Source organism: Gymnoscopelus braueri (assembly GCF_963280865.1).
Source record: "Gymnoscopelus braueri genome assembly, chromosome: 4".
NCBI classification, from domain to species: Eukaryota; Metazoa; Chordata; class Actinopteri; order Myctophiformes; family Myctophidae; genus Gymnoscopelus; species Gymnoscopelus braueri.
In genome coordinates this window covers 34,480,853-34,507,403 of record NC_137605.1, presented here as the reverse complement: position 1 = coordinate 34,507,403, position 26,551 = coordinate 34,480,853, and the positions used below count along the sequence as shown (strand labels likewise).

General features: G+C 39.0%; 2 protein-coding genes across 2 annotated transcripts in view; both read left to right on the top strand.

Annotated features, from left to right (window-relative positions):
- Positions 1–26,551, top strand: part of LOC308083585 (hemicentin-1-like) — a 55,430-nt gene that overhangs the window by 25,035 nt on the left and 3,844 nt on the right. Inside the window, exons 11-19 of the mRNA XM_080425901.1 lie at positions 18,750–19,016; positions 19,542–19,808; positions 20,348–20,614; positions 21,134–21,400; positions 21,934–22,200; positions 22,992–23,249; positions 23,789–24,058; positions 25,349–25,612; positions 26,192–26,455. Of these exons, the coding sequence (XP_080282027.1) occupies positions 18,750–19,016; positions 19,542–19,808; positions 20,348–20,614; positions 21,134–21,400; positions 21,934–22,200; positions 22,992–23,249; positions 23,789–24,058; positions 25,349–25,612; positions 26,192–26,455 (2,391 nt within the window). The remainder of the gene's footprint in view (positions 1–18,749; positions 19,017–19,541; positions 19,809–20,347; positions 20,615–21,133; positions 21,401–21,933; positions 22,201–22,991; positions 23,250–23,788; positions 24,059–25,348; positions 25,613–26,191; positions 26,456–26,551) is intronic.
- On the top strand, positions 261–18,264 carry LOC308084488 (cell adhesion molecule CEACAM5-like; the record flags this gene model as incomplete). The annotated part of the gene is made up of 15 exons (XM_080427152.1): positions 261–567; positions 1,047–1,313; positions 2,194–2,454; positions 3,720–3,983; positions 4,102–4,383; positions 6,104–6,367; positions 6,501–6,791; positions 6,978–7,059; positions 7,527–7,554; positions 7,666–7,775; positions 11,725–11,926; positions 13,003–13,018; positions 13,361–13,438; positions 14,842–14,901; positions 17,996–18,264. The coding sequence occupies 15 exons, from the start codon at positions 261–263 to the stop codon at positions 18,262–18,264; spliced, it is 2,781 nt and encodes a 926-aa protein (XP_080283278.1).

Sequence of the window (26,551 nt, the reverse complement as noted above, 5' to 3'; positions counted from 1 at the left end):
ACTGTTTGTATTTTAAAACATGTTATAGTTTTCACAGACAACAAAACAACAGCATTATTTATTCAAGCAAGCTTATTGTGTTTCTGATTTTGTCAGTTATTTCAATGGTTGAGTGAGATAAGATAAGACCTTTATTGATCCCGCTGGGGAAATTCAGTCACCAGAGGCAAAACAGCAGTTAAGATACAAAGAAAAGACTGCTGTGCTATCACCAGCATGTCTGACTGCCTCCCAAGGAAGCACGTGAACAACACAGGATAATGATAAAACGGACTGTTAAAGAGACATACATCTTTCTTTCTCCAACAGATGGTCCCAAGAATGTAAAGTTATCAGTAAAGTCACGAGGAGATGTTGTCAAAGGAGACTCAGTCACTTTCACCTGCAGCAGCAGTAATTCAAATCCAATCCAGAGCTACACCATTATCAAAGACAACACTGAAGTGGCACAGAGGAAGATAGAGACCATCTCTAACATCCAACCCAGTGACAGTGGAACATACTACTGTCTCGCAAAGAACATTATTGCTACCGTCATTTCACCTGGAGTCCCTGTTGATGTTCGCTGTGAGTTTTCAATTTAACTCAAATCAAATTATTTTGATGACGTGTGTGTGTGTGTGTGTGTGTGTGTGTGTGTGTGTGTGTGTGTGTGTGTGTGTGTGTGTGTGGGTGTGTGTGTGTGTGTGTGTGTGTGTGTGTGTGTGTGCTTGCACGTCAGTGCGTGTGTGCGTGCATCTGTGTATTGGGGGGGGGGCTATGCATGAACAGAAATACAGTTCAAGTGTTGTCCATATTATCATAGTTCAGATTAGAAAGAGACAGAAAGAGCAAGAGAGAAAGAGGGGAAATTATATTAAAACCATTTTTAAATAGAACTTACATTATTGATTACTTTAGGGTCCAGTGTTTTATTATTTTAACCAAAGTTGAGTTAGACACCACATTATTCATACATTCATTATTCTTATTTCTAATTCCTAGTGGAAAATGCTGTATACACAGCAAAGTGTTATTTGAGTATATCAATGTTTATTCCTCCACAGACCCTCCAGAAAAACCCTCAGTATCAGTGGATCCACCAGAAAAAGTTAACGAGGGCAGCAAAGTGACTCTGACCTGCAGCAGTGATGCCAACCCACTAGTAGACAGATACACCTGGTACAAAGACGGTGGAAGAACATCTATCTTCACTGGTCCTCAGCTGGTAAAGTGGAATGTGTCTCCTACAGACTCTGGACAGTACACCTGTCAGGGGACAAATAAACATGGATCATCACCACACTCATCACCACACTCTCTAGATGTTCAGTGTAAGTGAACTAAACTGTTTGTATTTTAAAACATGATATAGTTTTCACAGACAACAAAACAACAGCATTATTTATTCAAGCAGGCTTATTGTGTTTCTGATTTTGTCAGATATTTCAATGGTTGAGTAAGATAAGATAAGACCTTTATTGATCCCGCTGCGGAAATTCAGTCACCAGAGGCAGAACAGCAGTTAAGATACAAAGAAAAGACTGCTGTGCTATCACCAGCATGTCTGACTGCCTCCCAAGGAAGCACGTGAACAACACAGGATAACCAGACTATAGTTAGTGTGGTTGCCCTAACAGGGCAACCAGACTATAGTAATAGTCCCACTTTATTAATCTTTATAGATAAACTTTATTTTGGCGCGCTACTCCTCCCACAGTTTTTTCCCCCCAATTTCGTGCCATATGTCAAATTAACCGGTCTCACCGGGAATCGAGTGCTTGTATTTTGCTAAGAGATTGGTTACATAATTTAATTGATATTGATTTATTAGTGCATAAAATTTCCCCAACCACTTAATAAAATATCATGAGGTCAAGGAAAGTTGTAAAGGAGAATTAATGACGGAATCAGGAAAATGAATCCATGGCGCCAAGAGCATCTGACTTACACGTGCATATTCTCTGGATGGACTACTAGGCTCAGTATAACAGATTTATTTTGCCAAATAGGCCTAGACCTTAAAGGAGCACTTCACCAATTTTCACCCTTATCTTCATGGTCCTCACTAATGCCTTCAGTCACTCTTGATTTCCACTGTGCATCCATTTCTGTTATTGTTCACCCTTATTAAAAAATACTGTAGCTAACAGCCTACTTTGTAAACACAGCATAGTCTAAATTATTTGAGTATCAATCTTTATTCCTCCATAGACCCTCCGGGAATACCCTCAGTATCAGTAGATCCACCAGGAAAAGTTATTGAGGGCAGCAAAGTGACTCTGACCTGCAGCAGTGATGCCAACCCACCAGTAGACAGCTACTACTGGTACAAAGGAAGCAGATCTATCTTCACTGGTCCTCAGCTGATAAAGTGGAATGTGTCTCCTACAGACTCTGGACAGTACACCTGTCAGGGGACAAACAAACATGGATCATCACCACACTCATCACCACACTCTCTAGATGTTCAGTGTAAGTGAACTAAACTGTTTGTATTTTAAAACATGTTATAGTTTTCACAGACAACAAAACAACAGCATTATTTATTCAAGCAAGCTTATTGTGTTTCTGATTTTGTCAGATATTTCAATGGTTGAGTGAGATAAGATAAGACCTTTATTGATCCCGCTGGGGAAATTCAGTCACCAGAGGCAGAACAGCAGTTAAGATACAAAGAAAAGACTGCTGTGCTATCACCAGCATGTCTGACTGCCTCCCAGGGAATCACGTGAACAACACATGATAATGATAAAGAGGGCTTTTAAAGTGACATAAATGTTGCCCCAACAGATGGTCCCAAGAATGTCATTTTGTCATTAAGTCCAACTGGAGATGTTGTCAAAGGAAGCAAAGTCACTTTCACCTGCAGCAGCAGTGGTTCAAATCCAACGGTTTGGGATTTTGGATGTATAGGGATGTTAAAGATGCAGTGCAGTGACATTTTCGGTCATTTTATATTGAAGATTCAGTCTGAAACGTCGTCTCAACCAATCAGAAGGTCCCATCCCTTCAGGCTATGAGTGAGAGAGAGACGGCCGGTTAAGCACATTTGTTGGCTTATTTCTAACTTATAATGTTTTCAGATACATATTTTAGTGTTAAGTTTAAAATGAGTAATACACCGTCTGGATGTCATCTTGAATGAGATTCAAAAGGAGTAGCTCTGTAATTATAATCAGCTGTGTTTGAAGAACGTGCAGCTATGGGAATCAAACAGGTGGATGTAAGCAAGATTCATTTATATTCATGAAAGTTGTGTTATGTCATCACGCAGCACGTTTTCGTTTACAGGAAGTAATTAAGATTTTTTAGGGACTTTTGATATAGAAATCCAGATTGTTTTTTTTGCATCTATTGTTAGGTACTGTATGCCCATATGATGACCACGGATAGCCTATGCTCCAAAAGTGTGAAAAACATATTTTTCATTTCCAACAATTATGCAGGAGCATAAATGCAGATGAAGTAGTTTATATCGCACTTGGAAAGACACAGAAAGAGAGAGAGAGAAAGAGGGAGAGATGATAAAGATGTTATTTTAGAGAATGTATTATATTGATTAGTGATTACTTTAGTGTCCATTGTTGGAGTTTCTGGTGTAATGTTAAACCCCACATTATTCTTAAGCATGAATCATTGTTATTTTTCACCCCTAATGAAAAGTATGGTTGCCTATTCCTTATCGTATATTCAGCATATAATGTTACTTGAGTGTTTTGATATCTATTCCTCCATAGACCCTCCAAAAATACCCTCATTATCAATGGATCCACCAGGAGAGGTTATTCAGGGCAGCACAGTGACTCTGACCTGCAAAAGTGATGCCAACCCACCAGCAGACAGATACATCTGGTACAGAGACAGAGGAAACAGCTCTGTCTCCACTGGTCCTCTCCTGGTAAAGGAGAATGTGACTTCTACAGATTCTGGACAGTACACCTGTCAGGTGACAAACAAACATGGATCCCAAATGTCACTTCCTCATTTCATTGATGTCCTCTGTAAGTTAAAGAACAAAATGTTTGCAATTTAATCCATCTCTCATAGTTTATGTGAATATACTGTATAATTTGAAATACCATCTAGTTTATGATAACATGTTTTGATGTGAATATCAAGATGCACCAGTGAGTGTGTTGGTGGAGGTCAGTCCATCAGACAGTCTGGCAGAGGGCAGCAGTGTGAACCTGACCTGCAGCAGTGATGCTAACCCACCAGTACACAACTACACCTGGTACAAGAGGACTGGGCCTCCTGGTTCCAGCTCCCTGGTCCAGGTAGGGTCAGGACAGGTGCTGGTTCTGACCTCTCTGCAGTCCTCCCAGTCTGGACTGTACTTCTGTCAGACCAGGAACTCACTGAGAGAAAACAACTCTACTGAGGTGCTGCTGCAGATTAAGGGTGAGAGTCTGGAAACAAAACTCATAATCAGTCTGTATTTTTTTTTCCATTGTAATGTACTGTATTATTGTATTATAGATACTAGATCTTACCTGAACTTTCAGTCTAGAACACCATCAGTTTATTATTTTGATGTGCTGTACCATTAATGTTCATACAGTACTTTAATTATGTCTCTTGAGGGAGTAGATTAGAATATACTTGTTTAAATCTTTTCCATTGATGGGTAACAGTGGTGCGTTAACTTATTCTAAACAATTGCTAAGGACAATGTAGACATTATTTAATTATGAATCATTTAAAAATAAATCCCACAAACATCCACCATTTCAATATGCATTCTCTGGTAACATAACATAGAGCAGGGGTCTTCAACAGGGGGTCCGGGACCCCTTGGGGTTCCTCAGAGATACTGTAGGGGGGTCACCAAATCTTTGTGTGATAGGGACTTTTTATATCTGTTTTTACTTTAACCACTTGAACCCTCGCATCCCTATTCTGGGGGGAACATTAGCCAAAACAATTTTGGCTAAGAGGCTAAGAGGTTTGGTGTACAAGGAAAAAAGAGCAGACAAAATACCGAGCCAAAGGTCAAGTTTACAAAGTATTGAGGGTTTAAGTGGTTAAATGTCTGAAAATACACATTAACGTGAATCCAGTGTAGTGGAGGGTCCCTGCTTCATCTCTCTCTCAGCTAAGGGGTCCTTGGCCTAAAAAACATTGAAGACCCCTGACATGGACCATTGTCTTGGTGATGTCAAAGGGAGCAAAGTCACTTTCACCTGCAACAGCAGTGGTTCAAATCCAACGGTTTTGGATTTTGGATGTATAGGGATGTTAAAGATGCAGTGCAGTGACATTTTCGGTCATTTTATTTTGAAGATTCAGTCTGAAACGTCGTCTCGGTCTCAACCTGGTCTCAACCAATCAGAAGGTCCCATCCCTTCAGGCTATAAGTGAGAGAGAGATGGCCAGTTAAGCACGTTTGCTACTACGTGGCTTATTTCTAACCTGTAATGTTTTCAGATACATATTTTAGTGTGCAGATTAAGTTTAAAATGAGTAATACACCGTCTGGATGTCATCTTGAATGAGATTCAAAACGGAGTAGCTCTGTAATTAAAATCGACTGTGTTTGAAGAACGTGCAGCTATGGGAATCAAACAGGTGGATGTAATCAAGATCAATTTATAAATATTCATGAAAGTTGTGTTATGTCATCACGCAGCACGTCTTCGTTTACAGGAAGTCATTAAGATTGACTTTTTATATACAAATTCACAAAAATGTTTTTTTCTTTTCAATTATTTTTGCATCTATTGTTAGGTATGCCCATATGATGACCACGGATAGCCTATGCTCTAAAAGTGTGAAAAACATATTTTTTATTTCACTATTATTTCACCTTTAAAGTGACAAATATTTCTCCAACATATGCAGGAGCATAAATACAGATAAAGCAGTTTATATCGCACTTGGAAAGACACAGAAAGAGTGAGAGAGAAAGAGGGAGAGATGATAAAGATGTTATTTTAGAGAATGTATGATTGATTACTTTAGTGTCCAGTGTTGGAGTTTCTGGTGTAATGTTAAACACCACATTATTCTTAAGCACGAATTATTGTTATTTTTCACCCCTAATGAAAAGTATGGTTGCCTATTCCTTATCGTATATTCAGCATAAAATGTTACTTGAGTGTTTTGATATCTATTCCTCCAGACCCTCCAGAAACACCCTCAGTATCAATTGATCCACCAGGAGAAGTTATTGAGGGTAGCACAGTGACTCTGACCTGCAGCAGTCATGTCAACCCACCAGCAGACAGTTACATCTGGTACAGAGACAGAGGAAACAGCTCTGTCTCCAATGGTCCTCTCCTGGTAAAGGAGAATGTGACTTCCACAGATTCTGGACAGTACACCTGTCAGGTGACAAACAAAAATGGATCCCAAATGTCACCACCTCATTTCATTAATGTCCTCTGTAAGTTAAATAACAAAATGTTTACAATTTAATCTATCACTCATAGTCTAAAGTAGTCTAATATACTGTATTATTTGAAATACCATCTAGTTTATAATTAAATGTTTTTTGTCTTTTTGATGTGAATATCAAGATGCACCAGTGAGTGTGTTGGTGGAGGTCAGTCCACCAGACAGTCTGGCAGAGGGCAGCAGTGTGAACCTGACCTGCAGCAGTGATGCTAACCCACCAGTACACAACTACACCTGGTACAAGAGGACTGAACCTCCTGGTTCCAGCTCCCTGGTCCAGGTAGGGTCAGGACAGATGCTGGTTCTGACCTCTCTGCAGTCCTCCCAGTCTGGACTGTACTTCTGTCAGACCAGGAACTCACTGGGAGAAAACAACTCTACTGAGGTGCTGCTGCAGATTGACATAACAGACAGTAAGTAGAGAGAAATATTTCTTGCAAGGTATGATTGTAATAAGATATACTTTACAGTCTGGAACCAAGCAACGTAAACTACTAGAATATATAACCGAGCTTTTAGATGTGTTTATCTAAAAAAAACAAATATTCTGAAAACATTTCCTTCTCTGTTTGTATTAATATCCTGTCATCGTTCTTCAGTTCATCGTCTCATCCTTCGTGTTAGTATTGGAGTCAAGGTCTTGGCAGTGTTGGTGCTTCCTTTGGTTATGTTGTGGACCTGGTAAGTTTAATGTCATCATAACTCATTAAAAATATATGTCAAGGACCCCAAATTGATTACTATTAGGCAGCAGATACCTATTTTAAAAGGATTTTGTACCACAGACCCCCATAAGAAAACACCTTTGTTTCATTAGATTTAGTACACAATTCTACAACTTTATACTGTAGAGCCTACATTGTAAAGTTGTAGAATTATATAGGTTTCTCTCCACTGTCTACAGTGTAGACAGTGGAAAGAAACCTATGACCTGAATAGTCATTCTTGTACATTTTCTCATTTGGGATAACTTCTTGCCAGTGGAATAATAGTGAAATTAAACTGTTTCTCATTTTGCTGTGGACCCCCTGAAACAGCCTCGATGTCCCTGGACCCCACTTTGAGAACCACTGTTCTGTTGAACTATATCCTGTTGTCAGTATTGCAGCAAACATCTTATTTTGAAATAATATTTCATGTTTTTAAAGGAAACAAGACTCTGGCATGGACAAAGAAGTGAGAAGAGCTAAATTATTATTATTTTAAATTTCTTTTATAATGATGAATTTGATATATGATCTATTCAAGATTATAAATGTGCATTTTCTTTTACTTGTCATGTTTCAGGAGGACAGTGCAGATTATGTAAACATCAGAGAAAGTGGGGGTCGTAGGCGAGGATTCATCTCCTCTGCTGATCAGGACACCAGGGTTGTAGAAGAGGAGGAATCCAACGTGTAAAGAAAGAGTGAAGCTCTTTACATTTACATAGACCAGGTGTTTATCAGTGACTGTTTTCTGCCTGGACACTGAAATGCAGCTTGTAAATTTAAGATCAACTAGATTGTTAAATTGATGCATAGCAGAATTTCTTTTCATATTTTTTATAGAAAGACTGTCATAGATGATTAGACTGTAAATATATACGCATGACAGTAAATGTGAGGCAAGTATCGAGTACAGTAAATTGTTCATGGTAGCTACGGTAATATTAACAACAAACTTTAGCCTACTTGATACTGAATGATTTCGTTACAAATATTTCTGTTTCTTTGTCATGCTGTATTATGGTGAATGAATTAATGTGTGATACTGAAACCAGGTGGCAGTTATACACCTGGTCCTTTTACTTACTATTCAGTTACTGCATCTCTGCAAAGATTTTATATAGTTGGCTAGCTGCTGAAAACAACATGCTTACAATGATTTACAGGGTGTAAACGACATAATTTTGATAATACTGGCTGGTGTAAACAGTAGATTTAATATGACAGGTTGGGTGAGAGAAGACAATGAATCTGACCAAGATAGACAGGATTTACTTTGAAACCAGTTGACTATAAACTCAATTCTTATGTTAACTTTAATATTTAACATAGTCTTAATTTCATATCATAAAACAATGTCGGGACAGTTAATGTTATGTTGCTGTACCAGTTGATTTTAAACATAGATTTAAATACAGTAGCTACTGTACATATTACTTGTTTTTACTTGGGTCAGCATAAAAAGTGGACATGATTTAGTAGTATTATTTATGAATGATTTCATTATTTTCATATTTAATCAACTACAGTTTTACATTTAGATCACATTGTTATTGCCACACTTAATCAGCTTTTGACAGTTTGTGAGAAGGAAATGCTGAAATGGTGAACGCCCTACAATCAGAACGCTTAAGGTGACAATTTACATGGCCCTGTATGCAAGATCTGCCAATTATAATTATATTTAATATTTTGTTAATCAAAATAATAAAACATCTTGAATATATAAGAAGGTTTGTTGTTGATATTTGTGTTGGTTAAAACTAATTTATTATTGTTAAAAAGCTAAAGCTCTGTATTCTGATAGTAGTCTATCTATACCACTATACCACTGGAGTGTTTGTTCAATAACAGGCGTTTCCCCGTCTCTCCAGCTCTTCAATAAACGTCATTCATTTTCAGGTGGGTTGCTAATTTCAGCCAATCAGAAGAGAGCACCCATTTATCAGCTTCACATTTGTCTGCTCAATTCTTTGTGTCATCACTTCCAATTTCACTTGTTTAAGATATCCTGTATGAGTTCTCTCTCCAGACTGAATAAAATTGGTATCCCGACCTGAAAATGCATTTGGAGAGACCCCTGTTACTGAACAAACACGATAGCAATGATTGCTATTAGAATATACAGCTATGTAATTATTATTGCTTAATTAGCTGTTTAATATGATTTCAATAACATTACATTTTAGAGATATTCTATTTTTTTTTTTTTTAATAATTCATAGCTTTATAGGCTACTCCAGACAGTAAAGCATGCATTTTAGACACACAATTAAGATATAAAAACAGGGAAGTGAGTCAGCAGTAGTTAACACACAAACATTCTGTTCTCTAAGGACTACAAGTAATATGTGAAGAAAGGGAGGAAACATCACATTCTCGTGGTTTTCACTTCTACAGTAGGCTACTTCTCTTTACAGTTTTGGCTGTGTGTTATTGATCTTATCAATATGCCTTCTTGACTGTTAATGTAGATGTTAGGGTTGCCAACTGTCCCTTGAAATAAGGAATCGTCACTTATTTGGAAACTAAAAGACGTGTCCCTCAATGAACTGATAAGCAACACACTTTGTTCCTTATTGGAAAATAAGCTCTATTATATTGTTTATGTTATGAAATGTTATACATTGTATTGTGCATATACAATTTTTACTATGACTGAATTGCTGTTTTATGGCTTTTAAATTGCTGTTCATGTATATCAGGCTACATCTTCAAACCAGCATTATATCAGCATTATATTAGCTACATCTTTAAATCAGCATCATAAACGTTAAAACATTTGACACAATTGGCCTCTAACATATTAGCTTTTGATTTGACGAGTCAAATGGTGTTTTTTTATAAGAAAATGTTATCCCACGATTTTGTAGCCCCTTTTCACCTGGTGCCGCAATTATCTAAGTGATCCTGGGCGCTACACTCCCCCCGCCAGCCTAGGGCGGCCAGAGCCGAGCTCATGACTCCTTCAATGCATGAGAGCCAACTGACCTTCTTGTCACCTGACAGGGGTTTCCCTGGTAGGACGTAGCGCGTGGAAGGAACACTTTATTCCAACCAGTTCCATTCCCCTCCATCAGGCGCCCCGGCTGTCATGGGGGAGGCGGTATAGCGACCAGGATTACTACATGTTTTCGTGAGGGTATTAACTACCCTAGGAGACACGGGGAGAACATGCAAACTCCACACAGAGTAGGCCCTTTTGGCAACCCCACCTAGGGTATGTGCGCTGATGACGCGGAGGAGAAGACACGCCCACAGCGCCCACAGCGTCCCCGGGTCAAATGGTGTTACCTCTTACACCATTTTAAGACATTTTAAGGTAAAATCACATTTGCCAGACATTATCATGGACACCTACAGTATACAAGCACATTAACTTGTTGGGAACATTTCAAACATACTCAGGAGTACTCGGAACCTGCATCTGAAATCACTTTTTTTTTAGTGTGCCAATACATTTTTAACAGCCTATGTCCGAAGTGAAACCCTACTCTACTGCTTAGTAGATACTAAATAGTAGGCTGAAAATAGTATACTGTAGTATGTGGTTTCGGATGCAACCATGGTCTTTTTGTAAAATATACAAAATGGCTCCTTGAATGGTGGTTACACCACCTTGACAATTCAGTTAGTTGACTTGACTGGCATTATTCCCCAAATTAATTATTATATTCAGAGCTTTGGTGATCCATTTCTTTCAATGACTATTCAATAGTTCTAATGTAAGATCATGCCTATAGTTGATAGGGTGTTTTATATTGAGAATTTCACCAAAGTAAAAAAAAAACATTTTGCCATCATTCCTCCAAATATTATATCAATATTGAATGAAACCGGAAATGTTTGACTACTGTAGGTCCTAAAAAAGAATAAAGAATGCAAGTAACTTGTCTATTTTAATTTTCTAATTGTATCCCATTTAAATTTACCTAAACCATATGAACACAAAACAAAATTCTGTATTGGACCACTTTCTGCTGTCTACACCAAATCCCTTTGCCAAAAATAGCCGATCTACAAGCGATCTACAAGCTCACAACACGTCTGTACATTACGTCTAGCAACCTTCAACTCCAGACCAGCTCTGGAGTTGAGTATGACTGGATTACCTCGCAGTAACTTAGTAACAAGTGCCTGGTGGCTCAGCCAGTTAGTGCACAGATGCTTCTTGTGAGCACGAATGTGACCCCAGTCTTACAAGTCTCTCCTCTCTCTTTTCCATTGGTGTCCTGAAGCATAAAAATTGCAAAAATAAATCTAAAAAAAGAAAAGAAAAGATTATTTATATTCAATGACAGAATTCTATCATATGTTTGAGGTAGCCAGGTGGTCCCTTTCAATTAAAACATTTCAGAGATATGAGATTTTTGTCAGATAACGTTAATGGCTGATTAATGATAATATTTTTTCCAACATATGCATGAGTATGAATACAGTTAAATTGTCAATGTCTGTAGTATCATTCTTCGTATTACATGATGGGATATGAAGGAATGCTTTTAGAGCTCAAATGCCTCCCCGGTTCAATTCCCCACCAGACAGACCATTTGCTGCGTGTTACGCCACAGTCTCTTCGTTCCTGTCTCTCTCAACTGTCTCTTTAAATAAATGCTTAAAAATGTAATTGTGGTGTCAGCCTCCATCTCAATGTCAGCAAAACAAAGATGATTGCTGACTACAGCAGGATGCAGGGAGCACACGCCCCTATTCTCATCAACAGACTGGTCACACCCCGTGGGCATCATCACGATCTTCCTCCGCAGGCTGCAGAGGTTTGGTATGGACTCCACTACAGGTGCTTTATTGACAAGTATCCTGACTGGCTGTATCACCACCTGGTAAAGAAGATGCTCCTCCCCACGACCTTATAAGGCCCTGGGGCATAAGTTCTTGAAAGGGTTTCAGTCACTTTCACCTGCAATAGTGATGCCAACACCAAAACAGTGGTGGAAAAGGTACTCACATTTGTTACTTAAGTAAAAGTATCAATACTGCAATGTAGAAATACTCTGTTACAAGTTAAAGTCCGGAATTCAAAATTGACTTGAGTAAAAGTACAAAAGTATTGGTTTCAAAATGTACTTAAAGTACCAAAAGTAGAAAGTACTCATTATGCAGAATGTCCCATATCACAAGTTTTCAAATGTATAAAAGGTAGACTAATCCTTTGAAAATAGCAGATCTAGAAGCTCACAATGCGTCGCATCGTGACGCATTGTGAGCTTCTAGATTGGCTATTTTCAAATGGCTGAAATATATATAGGGCTGAAGTGGTTTATGTATGTTTTGTAATAATAATGAAAATCTACAAAGTAACTAGTAACTAAAGTTTTCAAGTAATTGAAGTGGAGTAAAGGTACAATATTTGCCTCTGAGATGTAGTGGAGTAGAAGTAAAAAATACTGAAAATTGGAAATACTCCAGTAAAGTAAAAAAATACCTCAAAATTGTACTTATGTACAGTATTTAAGTAAATATATTAGTTACTTTCCATCACTGCACCAAAATAAAACCACAACAATACCATCTGTACAGAGGTAGGACTCATGTCAGTTCAGGGCAGAGTCACACCAGATGTTGGGCCAAGAATGACATCAACAGAGGCTCCATTATGGCTTAATGTTGTGTGTGTAATTGTTTTTGATTACATTAAGGTATATGGTAAACCCAAAGAAATAGAAGTTTTTGGTTATTTGTCCTTCAAGACTGAAAGTCAGCAGTAAAGCTAAAGCTAAAGTTAAATGCATTTGTTCTGTACTCTGTAACTACATGCGGAAAGAGGGAGGAAGCGTGGAAACACATTCTAGCAGTTCTCACCTCTACTTCCCTTTTTACTTGTGGCTGTGTGTTCTTGCCCTGGTTATCAGTAAGTCTTGCTGATTGTTAATGACTCATACTGGACATACACATGCAGACAAGCTCGGAGACAAGTGAGTAAAACTGGATTACCTCACTGTAACTTAACAATTTATATTCATTGACTGGAATGTATCTTATACATGTTTGGCATTGTAGCATGACATCACTTTCAATTTTCATATACTCATACTCAGAGATGAAAGTGAAGAAGTGGTCCAAATACGATGCACACAAACTTGAAATTAAACCACATTATTTTATATCACACATAGTTTAAATATGAAAATGTTTACATTAACATTGTTGAGACTCAGCATGCTCATAGATTTATTCACAGCTTATTACAGAACCGAGAGTACAGTACATTTGTTGGTTCTGAAGTGTGTCTTTCATTGCAGTTACTTGATGTTGAGGTTACTTTTCACCCGATGACACCATGTGGCTTCTAAAGACAATCAGTGTGATCCTCCTGCATATTTTGATTTTATCTGGTAAGGAGAGTTTGAAATGAGTTTCATATTCACAGTGTGTGTGTGTGTGTGTGTGTGTGTGTGTGTGTGTGTGTGTGTGTGTGTGTTCACCCATAGATATTCTAAATGACTTTGAAATGGCAAAGTACAATCAAATATGTAAATTTCAAAGAGGTAATCTACTATACATAGTTCAGTGTTGGAAAAAGTACTCACATTTTGTACTTAAGTAAAAGTATCGATACTGCAACGTAGAAATACAGGTAAAAGTCTGAAATTCTAAATTTACTTGAGTAAAAGTACAAAAGTATTGGTATCAAAATGTACCAAAGTAGAAAGTACTCATTATGCAGAATGTCCCATTTCACAAGTTTTCAAATGTATACAAATATTTAGAAAATAGCAGATCTACAAGCTCACAATGCGCATTGTGAGCTTGTAGATCGGCAATTTTCAAATGGCCGAAATGTATATGGCTGAAGTGGTTAATGTATAATTTGTAATAATAATCAAAATCTACTAAGTAACTTGTAACAAGTTTTCAAATAATTGTAGTGGAGTAAAAGTACAATATTTGCTTCTGAGATGTAGTGGAGTAGAAATAAAAGTATTGAAAATTGGAAATACTCCTGTAAAGTAAAAATGTCTCAAAATTGTACTTAAGTACAGTACTTGAGTAAATGTGCTTAGTTACTTAACACCACTGATATAGCACCACGTGTCTGTCTGTGACGGCTTAGCAGATATGCCCCATTTGGACTGGACATTCACTATGTGTTGTCAATGCAATAATAATACAGATATGCCCCAATATGGACATGCACACATCACATTGTTAGGCAATGGTTTCCTATTGTGTCTGACGTCACACAGAGAGAGAGCCAGAGAAGGAATGAGACAGAGAGTGAGATTGAGGGAGTCTAGGGGGAGAGAGAGGGAGAGTGAGAAGGAGAGGGAGGGCGAGAGAGGGGAGAGCCTATTTCAATTCAACCACGTAATAAGAGTGAGAGAAAGAGAGACAGAAAGACCGACAGAGAGACAGAGAGAGAGAAACACAGACAGAGAGCCTATTTCACTCATATAACACACTGACAAGCTGATAATGCGGTACTTCAGATTGCTTTTTCAACTTGTGTAGAGATAAATGCAAAAATATTGACGTAATAAATATGAACAATATAATTATATATAATTTATTTTATATTTTCTATTGTATTTTATTCCTTTATATTATGTTATCATCCTGAGGTCAATACCTACATTCAGAAATTTGACATGCTACATTATAACCAACAACTTTAATAAATAGGATGTGACCTGAACATAAGAATTATTATCTTATGTTTTATTTTATTTATTTAATATTTAGTATATTTGGGAATTCACAATTATTTTGACAGCTGTTTCTTTGTTGTCTTTTACAGGTTTTTGTAGAGGTGGGTCAGGAGTGGACATAACCAGTCCATCAGAATCTTTGTCTGCAGGTAAACTAGTATTCTCATGAAATAAAAATGAAATCTAAGGCTCACCTGATGAAGGACATGTCACAAAGGTTATGTCTTTGGGGTCAGGAGAAAACTTCTTAAATTCTTCCATAGATCTGAGGAGACAAAAGCACAGGGAGGAGAGTGGTCTAGTTCTGGGTTGTTACCCTTCCAGCGATAACCTGTGATCCCTTATTCTACATGATTCAGAATCTCCCGTGGTCCTCACACACGGTCTCCTTTCTCTCTCTTTCCCTGGGAAGAAAGTGAGGGCTTATATATGTAGCGGTCCCCTCGATCGTCATGTTAACACATTCACCGCCAAAGTTTTTTCATAATAAAATCACCCACTGCCAGGGTTTTAATCATTTTTTTATAGAAACAATGTGAATTAATTGTCCGTTTATTTTTTAACATTGAAGTGAATGGATTTTTTTTATTTATTTTTTATTAATTTGTTAGGGTTAGGGTTATAAATGTATACTCAAAAATTAGAGAAACTTTTTAGGAATTCAAAAACAGAATAAAAAATAATAATTAAAAGGGGAGAATTCTCCCCTTTGGCGGTTGAGACCATTGACTGAAAAGGGGAGAATTCTCCCCTTTGGCGGTGAGTGTGTTGAGGGGAGGGCTTTTGAGTTCTTTTAAATAAATTAACTTAACTCTGATTAACTCAGTTTTAATTAGCTTGGATCTCTTTTATAATAATAAATGCAAAAGCAGGTTTTAGAGTCACAATACCATGAATTGACCTTTTTATGCAGTTTTAAACGGAGAGCACTTCCACCACGAAGCCTAGCTTGGTGGGCTTGGAGGGAGAGGCGCCGCTGCTGTAGTGGAGCTGCTTTCCACTAGCCACAGCAGCATTGGCGGGGTTCGGCGACGAGGCCATGGCCCTGGAGGCGCTGCCGCGCCGGCCTCGAGTAGCACCGCTGCTCCTCGGAGCGGTGTGTAAGGGTGGGCCCATGGCTCCCAGGCTTCCTTCCTCTAGCGGGGCACTAGGCCCCGCGGCGAGGGGAGCGCCGCTGTGTCCGCTGCGTGTATGGGCCGCAAGGTTCCTAGCCCTCGCGAGCCGATGGTCCAGGTGAAAGACCGTGAAGCACGCGCACGCCTTACAGGCGTCCTCGTCACCTGGGTAATAGCGGGCGACGTACGCGTGGTTCACCCCCAAGCAGGACATGCAGACACGGTGTGGATCATCCGCTGCGACGAGGAGGCCGCAGCCCTCCAGGCCGCATTCGCGTCGATGTCCAAGCGGTTAAGGCGCATACCACATATAGGCTCTAATTAGTCTGACAGCGAGTTGCAGGTTCGAGTCCCGAGCCCGACGACCTTTGCTGCGTGTCATTCCCTGTCTCATCTCAGCTGGACTGTCCAATTAAAGACAAAAAAGCCCCAAAAATATCTTTTAAAAAGAAGAAAAAAGGTCCTTAAATTGTCACTTAACTGTCATCTGGAGACGCACACCTCCGATCCACAGGTTGAGAACCACTGATTTAGGGAATGAGGTGCAAGGAGTGTCCTCACCATGATGACTGCAGTAATCGGGCACAGAAATACTTGTAGCCAATCACCTGGCCCTACCTTTGTCTCCTTCTCAGGGTCCGTTGGGTCTGTTCCTGTAGCCTTACAGCCTTTGTGGAGAGTTTACCTGGTACACTCCACTGTAGCCTACTGTTCATTTTTTATCTGTAACATTTTTATCCCACGATTTTTGTAACCCATTTTTTCACCCTGTGCCAATTGCCTAAGCTGTAATCCTGGGCGCTACTCTCCCTCTGCCAGCCTGGGGGGAGCTCCGAACTGAGCTCATGCTTCCTTCAATGCATGAGGAGTGAGCAGGCCGCTTCTTATCACCTGACAGGGGGGGGTTTCCCCGGTAGGTGGAAAGGACGTAGCACGTGGAAAGAACGTTATTCCAACCGGTTCCTTTCCCCTCTATCAGGCGCCCTGGCTGACCAGGGGGAGGCACGAGGCAGTATAGAGACCGGGATTACTGTGTGTTCTTTTGTGAGGGTACCTATCCTAGGGGGCACGGGAGAACATGCAAACTCCACACAGAAGTAGGCTACTGTTCTGATCAGAACTGCCTGCACTCTCTGTGTTAGAGGATGGATGGTGAGGTGCATCCGAATAGTAAAAAGACTAACTAAAACTAAACATAAAACGTCCTATTTCCTTTCCAAAAAAAAATTCTCAATGGTTTTTCTTGACCTCTATGGAAAATATCATGAGGTCAACGAAAGTTGTAAAGGAGAATTAATGAATTAATCAGGTAAATAAATGCATGGTGCCAAGAGAATCTGACGTGCATATTCTCTGGATGGTCTACTGGGCTCAGTATAACAGATTTTTCACTAGTAAGAGACCACACCTCTACTGAAATGTAATGAGATGAATGTGTCGGGATGAGGAACCCAAGGTGGGGCGAGTCTCGGGAGCTGACGGCCATCGTTGCTCTACTCGGGAGCGGTCAGTCGCCTGGATTCCTAGAGAAGTAGAGACAGATGGAAGAAGAGCGAGAATTGAGGGGGAAGGAGGAGGTTGGGAGGACAAACTTGAAAGCAATGAATGGCAGCAAGAGACGATCTACAAGCACATTACTCACCACTCATGTTTGGTCTGTTGTGAAGCAGAACAAACAAATCAGTTGAGAGATCGCAGGTGTATTTATACTGTGGTGATTGCAATAGGGATTGGCCGAGGTGAGTGGAGGCAGGTGTAGTGGATACGGGTGATGGTGAATGGGGAGTGGCTAATGAGTGAAGGTAGGTGTGGTAGATAGGGAAGCGATTGAGGACGGGGAGTGGCCGTGAAGAAGAGGGTGGTGTCCTCTCCTGAACCTACGTTGTTTACAACTACCTTTTTTGCTAAATAGGCGTAGACCTTAAAGGAGCACTTCACCCATTTTCAACCTTATCTTCATGGTCCTCACTAATGCCTGAAGTCACTCTTGATTTTCACTGTGCAGGCATTTCTGTTATTGTTCACCCATATTATAAAATACGTTAGCCAACAGCCTAATTTGTAAACACTTGTAAACACAGCATATAGTGTAAATTATTTTAGTATATCAATCTTTATTCCTCCATAGACCCTCCGGAAATACCCTCAGTATCAGTGGATCCACCAGGAGAAGTTATTAAGGGCAGCAAAGTGACTCTGACCTGCAGCAGTGATGCCAACCCACCAGTAGACAGTTACACCTGGTACAAAGAGGGCGATAGCAGCTCTATCTCTGGTTCTCAGCTGGTAAAGGAGAGTGTGTCTCCTACAGACTCTGGACAGTACACCTGTCAGGTGACAAACACACATGGATCTAAGAGATCACCACCACACTCTCTAGATGTTCAGTGTAAGTGAACTGGTGTTTGGATTATTAGATATTTTATGTTTTAGTTTTTTTCACGTTTTTACAAAAGAGCAGCAAATGTATTTTCAAGAGGGTTTACTGTGTGTTTATGTCAGATCTCAATGGTTGATCAATTCAATTCAATTCAATTCAATTCAATTCAATTCAATTCAATTCAATTCAATTCAATTCAATTCAATTCAGTGTGTGTGTGTATGGGGGGGGGGTGGCTGTTGGCTATGTATGAACATAAATACAATTCAAGAGTTGTCCATAGTTCATATTAGAAAGAGAGATAGAAAGAGAGAGAGCAAGAGAGAAACTTACGTTATTGATTACTTTAGTGTCCAGTGTTTTATTATTTTAACCTAAGTTGATGTAATGTTAGACACCACATTATTCATACATAAATTATTGTTATTGTTCATTCCTAGTGGAAAATGCTGTATACACAGCAAAGTGTTATTTGAGTGTATCAATGTTTATTCCTCCACAGACCCTCCAGAAAAACCCTCAGTATCAATGGATCCACCAGGAGAAGTTATTGAGGGCAAAAAAGTGACTCTGACCTGCAGGAGTAATGCCAAACCATCAGTTGAGATCTACACCTGGTACAAAGACAGAGACAGCACATCTATCTCCACTGGTCCTCAGCTGGTAAAGAAGAATGTCTCTCCTGCAGACTCTGGACTGTACACCTGTCAGGGGACAAACAAACATGGATCATCCCCACACTCATCACCACACTCTCTAGATGTTCAGTGTAAGTGAACTGGTGTTTGGATTATTAGATATTTTATGTTTTAGTTTTTTTCACGTTTTTACAAAAGAGCATTAAATGCATTTTCAAGAGGGTTTACTGTGTGTTTATGTCAGATCTCAATGGTTGATCAATTCAATTCAATTCAATTCAATTCAATTCAATTCAATTCAATTCAATTCAATTCAATTCAATTCAATTCAATTCAATTCAATTCAATTCAATTCAATTCAGTGTGTGTGTGTATGGGGGGGGGGGGTGGCTGTTGGCTATGTATGAACATAAATACAATTCAAGAGTTGTCCATAGTTCATATTAGAAAGAGAGATAGAAAGAGAGAGAGCAAGAGAGAAACTTACGTTATTGATTACTTTAGTGTCCAGTGTTTTATTATTTTAACCTAAGTTGATGTAATGTTAGACACCACATTATTCATACATAAATTATTGTTATTGTTCATTCCTAGTGGAAAATGCTGTATACACAGCAAAGTGTTATTTGAGTGTATCAATGTTTATTCCTCCACAGACCCTCCAGAAAAACCCTCAGTATCAATGGATCCACCAGGAGAAGTTATTGAGGGCAAAAAAGTGACTCTGACCTGCAGGAGTAATGCCAAACCATCAGTTGAGATCTACACCTGGTACAAAGACAGAGACAGCACATCTATCTCCACTGGTCCTCAGCTGGTAAAGAAGAATGTCTCTCCTGCAGACTCTGGACTGTACACCTGTCAGGGGACAAACAAACATGGATCATCCCCACACTCATCACCACACTCTCTAGATGTTCAGTGTAAGTGAACTGGTGTTTGGATTATTAGATATTTTATGTTTTAGTTTTTTTCACGTTTTTACAAAAGAGCAGCAAATGTATTTTCAAGAGGGTTTACTGTGTGTTTATGTCAGATCTCAATGGTTGATCAATTCAATTCAATTCAATTCAATTCAATTCAATTCAATTCAATTCAATTCAATTCAATTCAATTCAATTCAATTCAATTCAATTCAATTCAATTCAATTCAATTCAATTCAATTCAGTGTGTGTGTGTGTATGGGGGGGGGTGGCTGTTGGCTATGTATGAACATAAATACAATTCAAGAGTTGTCCATAGTTCATATTAGAAAGAGAGATAGAAAGAGAGAGAGCAAGAGAGAAACTTACGTTATTGATTACTTTAGTGTCCAGTGTTTTATTATTTTAACCTAAGTTGATGTAATGTTAGACACCACATTATTCATACATGAATTATTGTTATTGTTCATTCCTAGTGGAAAATGCTGTATACACAGCAAAGTGTTATTTGAGTGTATCAATGTTTATTCCTCCACAGACCCTCCAGAAAAACCCTCAGTATCAATGGATCCACCAGGAGAAGTTATTGAGGGCAAAAAAGTGACTCTGACCTGCAGGAGTAATGCCAAACCATCAGTTGAGATCTACACCTGGTACAAAGGCAGAGACAGCACATCTATCTCCACTGGTCCTCAGCTGGTAAAGAAGAATGTCTCTCCTGCAGACTCTGGACTGTACACCTGTCAGGGGACAAACAAACATGGATCATCCCCACACTCATCACCACACTCTCTAGATGTTCAGTGTAAGTGAACTGGTGTTTGGATTAATAGATATTTTATGTTTTTGTTTTTTTTCACGTTTTTACAAAAGAGCAGCAAATGTATTTTCAAGAGGGTTTACTGTGTGTTTATGTCAGATCTCAATGGTTGATCAATTCAATTCAATTCAATTCAATTCAATTCAATTCAATTCAATTCAATTCAATTCAATTCAATTCAATTCAATTCAATTCAATTCAATTCAATTCAATTCAGTGTGTGTATGGGGGGGGGGGTGGCTGTTGGCTATGTATGAACATAAATACAATTCAAAAGTTGTCCATAGTTCATATTAGAAAGAGAGATAGAAAGAGAGAGAGCAAGAGAGAAACTTACGTTATTGATTACTTTAGTGTCCAGTGTTTTATTATTTTAACCTAAGTTGATGTAATGTTACACCACATTATTCATACATGAATTATTGTTATTGTTCATTCCTAGTGAAAAATGCTGTATACACAGCAAAGTGTTATTTGAGTGTATCAATGTTTATTCCTCCACAGACCCTCCAGAAAAACCCTCAGTATCAATGGATCCACCAGGAGAAGTTATTGAGGGCAAAAAAGTGACTCTGACCTGCAGGAGTAATGCCAAACCATCAGTTGAGATCTACACCTGGTACAAAGGCAGAGACAGCACATCTATCTCCACTGGTCCTCAGCTGGTAAAGAAGAATGTCTCTCCTGCAGACTCTGGACTGTACACCTGTCAGGGGACAAACAAACATGGATCATCCCCACACTCATCACCACACTCTCTAGATGTTCAGTGTAAGTGAACTGGTGTTTGGATTAATAGATATTTTATGTTTTTGTTTTTTTTCACGTTTTTACAAAAGAGCAGCAAATGTATTTTCAAGAGGGTTTACTGTGTGTTTATGTCAGATCTCAATGGTTGATCAATTCAATTCAATTCAATTCAATTCAATTCAATTCAATTCAATTCAATTCAATTCAATTCAATTCAATTCAATTCAATTCAATTCAATTCAATTCAATTCAATTCAATTCAGTGTGTGTGTATGGGGGGGGGGGTGGCTGTTGGCTATGTATGAACATAAATACAATTCAAAAGTTGTCCATAGTTCATATTAGAAAGAGAGATAGAAAGAGAGAGAGCAAGAGAGAAACTTACGTTATTGATTACTTTAGTGTCCAGTGTTTTATTATTTTAACCTAAGTTGATGTAATGTTAGACACCACATTATTCATACATAAATTATTGTTATTGTTCATTCCTAGTGGAAAATGCTGTATACACAGCAAAGTGTTATTTGAGTGTATCAATGTTTATTCCTCCACAGACCCTCCAGAAAAACCCTCAGTATCAATGGATCCACCAGGAGAAGTTATTGAGGGCAAAAAAGTGACTCTGACCTGCAGGAGTAATGCCAAACCACCAGTTGAGATCTACACCTGGTACAAAGACAGAGACAGCACATCTATCTCCACTGGTCCTCAGCTGGTAAAGAAGAATGTCTCTCCTGCAGACTCTGGACTGTACACCTGTCAGGGGACAAACAAACATGGATCATCCCCACACTCATCACCACACTCTCTAGATGTTCAGTGTAAGTGAACAAAAAATGTATGTATTCTAAAATATGTTATAGTTTTAACAGAACAACAGCATTATTTATTCAAGCAGGTTTATTGTGTTTCTGATTTTGTCAGATATTTCAATGGTTGAGTAGGATTGTAAGATAAGCCTGAAGTCACTCTTGATTTTCACTGTGCATGCATTTCTGTTATTGTTCACCCATATTAAAAAATACGTTAGCCAACAGCCTACTTTTTAAACACTTGTAAACACAGCATATAGTGTAAATTATTTTAGTATATCAATCTTTATTCCTCCATAGACCCTCCAAAAAAAACCTCAGTATCAGTGGATCCACCAGAAGAAGTTATTGAGGGCAGAAAAGTAACTCTGACCTGCAGCAGTGATGCCAACCCACCAGTATACAGATACACCTGGTACAGAGACAGACGAAGCACATCTATCTCTACTGGTCCTCAGCTGGTAAAGGACAATGTCTCTCCTGCAGACTCTGGACAGTACACCTGTCAGGGGACAAACAAACATGGATCATCCCCACACTCATCACCACATTCTCTAGATGTTCAGTGTAAGTGAACTGGTGTTTGGATTATTAGATATTTTATGTTTTTGTTTTTTTTCACGTTTTTACAAAAGAGCAGCAAATGTATTTTCAAGAGGGTTTACTGTGTGTTTATGTCAGATCTCAATGGTTTATCAATTCAATTCAATTCAATTCAATTCAATTCAATTCAATTCAGTGAACAACACAGGATAATGATAAAACGGACTGTTAAAGAGACCTACATCTTTCTCCAACAGATGGTCCCAAGAATGTAAAGTTATCAATAAATTCACGAGGAGATGTTGTCAAAGGAAGCTCAGTCACTTTCACCTGCAGCAGCAGTAATTCAAATCCAATCCAGAGCTACACCATTATCAAAGACAACACTGAAGTGGCACAGAGGAACATAAAGACCATCTCTAACATCCAACCCAGTGACAGTGGAACATACTACTGTCAGGCATGGAACAACATTGCTACAGTCAATTCACCTGAAGTGACTGTTGATGTTCACTGTGAGTTTTTAATTTAATTCAAATCAAATTATATTGATGACGTGTGTGTGTGTGTGTGTGTGTGTGTGTGTGTGTGTGTGTGTGTGTGTGTGTGTGTGTGTGTGTGTGTGTGTGTGTGTGTGTGTGTGTGTGTGTGTGTGTGTGTGTGTGTGTGTGTGTGTGTGTGCGTGCGTGTGTGTTTGCGTGCTCGCGCCTCAGTGCGTGTGTGCTTGGACTTGTCTATTTCGGGGGGGGGGGGGGGGGCTATGCATGAACATCAATATAGTTCAATTTTTGTCCATATTATCATAGTTCATATTAGAAAGAGACATAGAAAGCAAGAGAGACAGACAGAAACATTATATAAAAAAGTACTTTTTTAGAGAACATACGTTATTGATTACTTTAGCGTCCAGTGTTTTATTATTTTAACCAAAGTTGATGTAATGGTAGACACAGCATTATTCATACATTAATTATTGTTATCGTTCATTCTAGTTGAAAATGCTGTATACACAGCAAAGTGTTATTTGAGTGTATCAATGTTTATTCCTCCACAGACCCTCCAGAAAAAACCTCAGTATCAGTGGATCCACCAGGAGAAGTTATTGAGGGCAGAAAAGTCACTCTGACCTGCAGCAGTGATGCCAACCCACCAGTATACAGATACAAATACAAATGGTACAGAGACAGTGGACTTAGTTCTATCTCTACTGGTCCTCAGCTGGTAAAGGACAATGTCTCTCCTGCAGACTCTGGACAGTACACCTGTGTGGTGACAAACAAACATGGATCCCGCAGTTCATCACCACACTCTCTAGATGTTCAGTGTAAGTGAACTAAAAATGTTTGTATTTAAAAATATAACCCAGTGACTGTGGAACATATTTCTGTCTGGCAAAGAACAATATTGCTTGAGTCAATTCACCTGGAGTCAATGTTGATATTCAATGTGAGTTTTTAATTTAATTAAAATCAAATTATATTGAGGACTTGAGTTTGTGTGTGTGTGTGTGTGTGTGTGTGTGTGTGTGTGTGTGTGTGTGTGTGTGTGTGTGTGTGTGCGTGTGTGCGTGTGCGTGTACGCGTGTGCGTGTGCGTGTATGCGTGTGCGCGTGCGTGTGCACTCTCTCACGGCAGTGCGTGTGTGTGCGTGTGTGCATGTATGTATTGGGGTGGGGGGAGTGTTGTCCATATTATCATAGTTCATATTAGAAAGAGACTTAGAAAGAGCAAGAGAGAAAGAGACTCGGCCTCTGATACTGGTTGTTCCACAACTTATGGGGGTCTCCCATGTTGGACTGGCTCACTGGATCGGCCCGGTGGTCCCAGGGGGACCCCCAGGTGGGTCATTTTTCATCACAATTTCATCAGGAACTACGATTACTTATTAGTTAGTTTCTAGGTCTTTGTACACCAAAGTGAAGTCACATCAATTTCATCATTAACTACTAGTTAATTAACAATTAATGATCAGTTACTTACTAGATCTTTGCACGCCAAAGTAAAGTCACATCATTTCATTATTAACTAATGTTTAATTAATACTGCAATCACAAAACAAGACACCTTTTATATTTCAATTGTCTTTATTGATCCTTTACAAGCCCCACTGACTACATGAGTCATTTCCAAGCCCCATTGACAGCCAGAACATAATACATACATACTTTTATATAAATATAATATATAATAAATAATGTATTATTTTATTACACAAAAAAGAGTGTACAGTGACAGTTTCTCCTCTCTTAACCATAAAATAAATTAAAAAATAAATACACAACACACATACACATACACTTACATACAGGAAAAAACAAGACCAAGGCTAGAAGATTCTATCGCCCGGTACAAGAAGGTGTTGATGCTTTAAAGGAGGAAAAACCCAGTCCGAGGCTTACCAGATAATGTTGACCGTAATACCATTGTGAATATAGCAGCTATTGCTATAGGACTTGGGTAAACCCAGAGAAATATGAGCATTTATAAGAAGCACATTCATAAACAATGTAGTCTTTATCACTTTGCTAACGGGTACCTTATGAGCAAGTGCTACCAAAAATGCTGTATACACAGCAAAGTGTTATTTGAGTGTGTCAATGTTTATTCCTCCACAGACCCTCCAAAAAAAACCTCAGTATCAGTGGATCCACCAGAAGAAGTTATTGAGGGCAGAAAAGTAACTCTGACCTGCCGCAGTGATGCCAACCCACCAGTATACAGATATACCTGGTACAGAGACAGACGAAGCAGATCTATCTCTACTGGTCCTCAGCTGGTAAAGGACAATGTCTCTCCTGCAGACTCTGGACAGTACACCTGTTTGGTGACAAACAAACATGGATACCAGAGTTCATCACCACACTCTCTAGATGTTCAGTGTAAGTGAACTAAAAATGTTTGTATTTTAAAATATAACCCAGTGACAGTGGAACACTTCTGTCTGGCAAAGAACAATATTGCTTGAGTCAATTCACCTGGAGTCACTGTTGATGTTCACTCTGAGTTTTTAATTTAATTAAAATCCAATTATATTGATGACTTGAGTTTGTGTGCGTGTGCGTGTGCGTGTGCGTGTGCGTGTGCGTGTGCGTGTGCGTGTGCGTGTGCATGTGCGCGTGCGCGTGCATGTGCATGTGCGCGTGTGTGCATCTGTGTGTGCGTGCGTGTGCTTGCGCGTCAGTGTGTGTGTGTGTGTGTGCGTGCATGTGTGTATGGGGGGTATGCATGAACATAAATACAGTTTAATATGTTGTCCATATTGTCATAGTTCATATTGTAAAGATATATAGAAAGAGCAAGAGAGAAAGAGGGGGTAATTATATAAAAAAGTGTATTTTTTAGAGAATTTAAGTTATTGATTACTTTAGTGTCCAATTATTGTTATTGTTTATTCCTAGTGGAAAATGCAGTACACAGCAAAGTGTTATTTGAGTGTATCAATGTTTATTCCTCCACAGACCCTCCAGGAACACCCTCAGTATCAATGGATCCACCAGGAGAAGTTATTGAGGGCAGCAAAGTGACTCTGAAGTGCAGCAGTGACGTCAACCCACCAGCAGACAGTTACATCTGGTACAGAGACAGAGGAAACAGCTCTCTGTCCACTGGTCCTCAGCTGGTAAAGGAGAATGTGACTTCTACAGATTCTGGAAACTACACCTGTAAGGTGACAAACAAACTTGGATCCCAAATGTCACCACCTCATTTCATTAATGTCCTCTGTAAGTTAAACAACAAAATGTTTGCAATTTAATCCATCACTCATAGCCTAATGTGAATATACTGTATAATTTGAAATACCATCTAGTTTATGATTA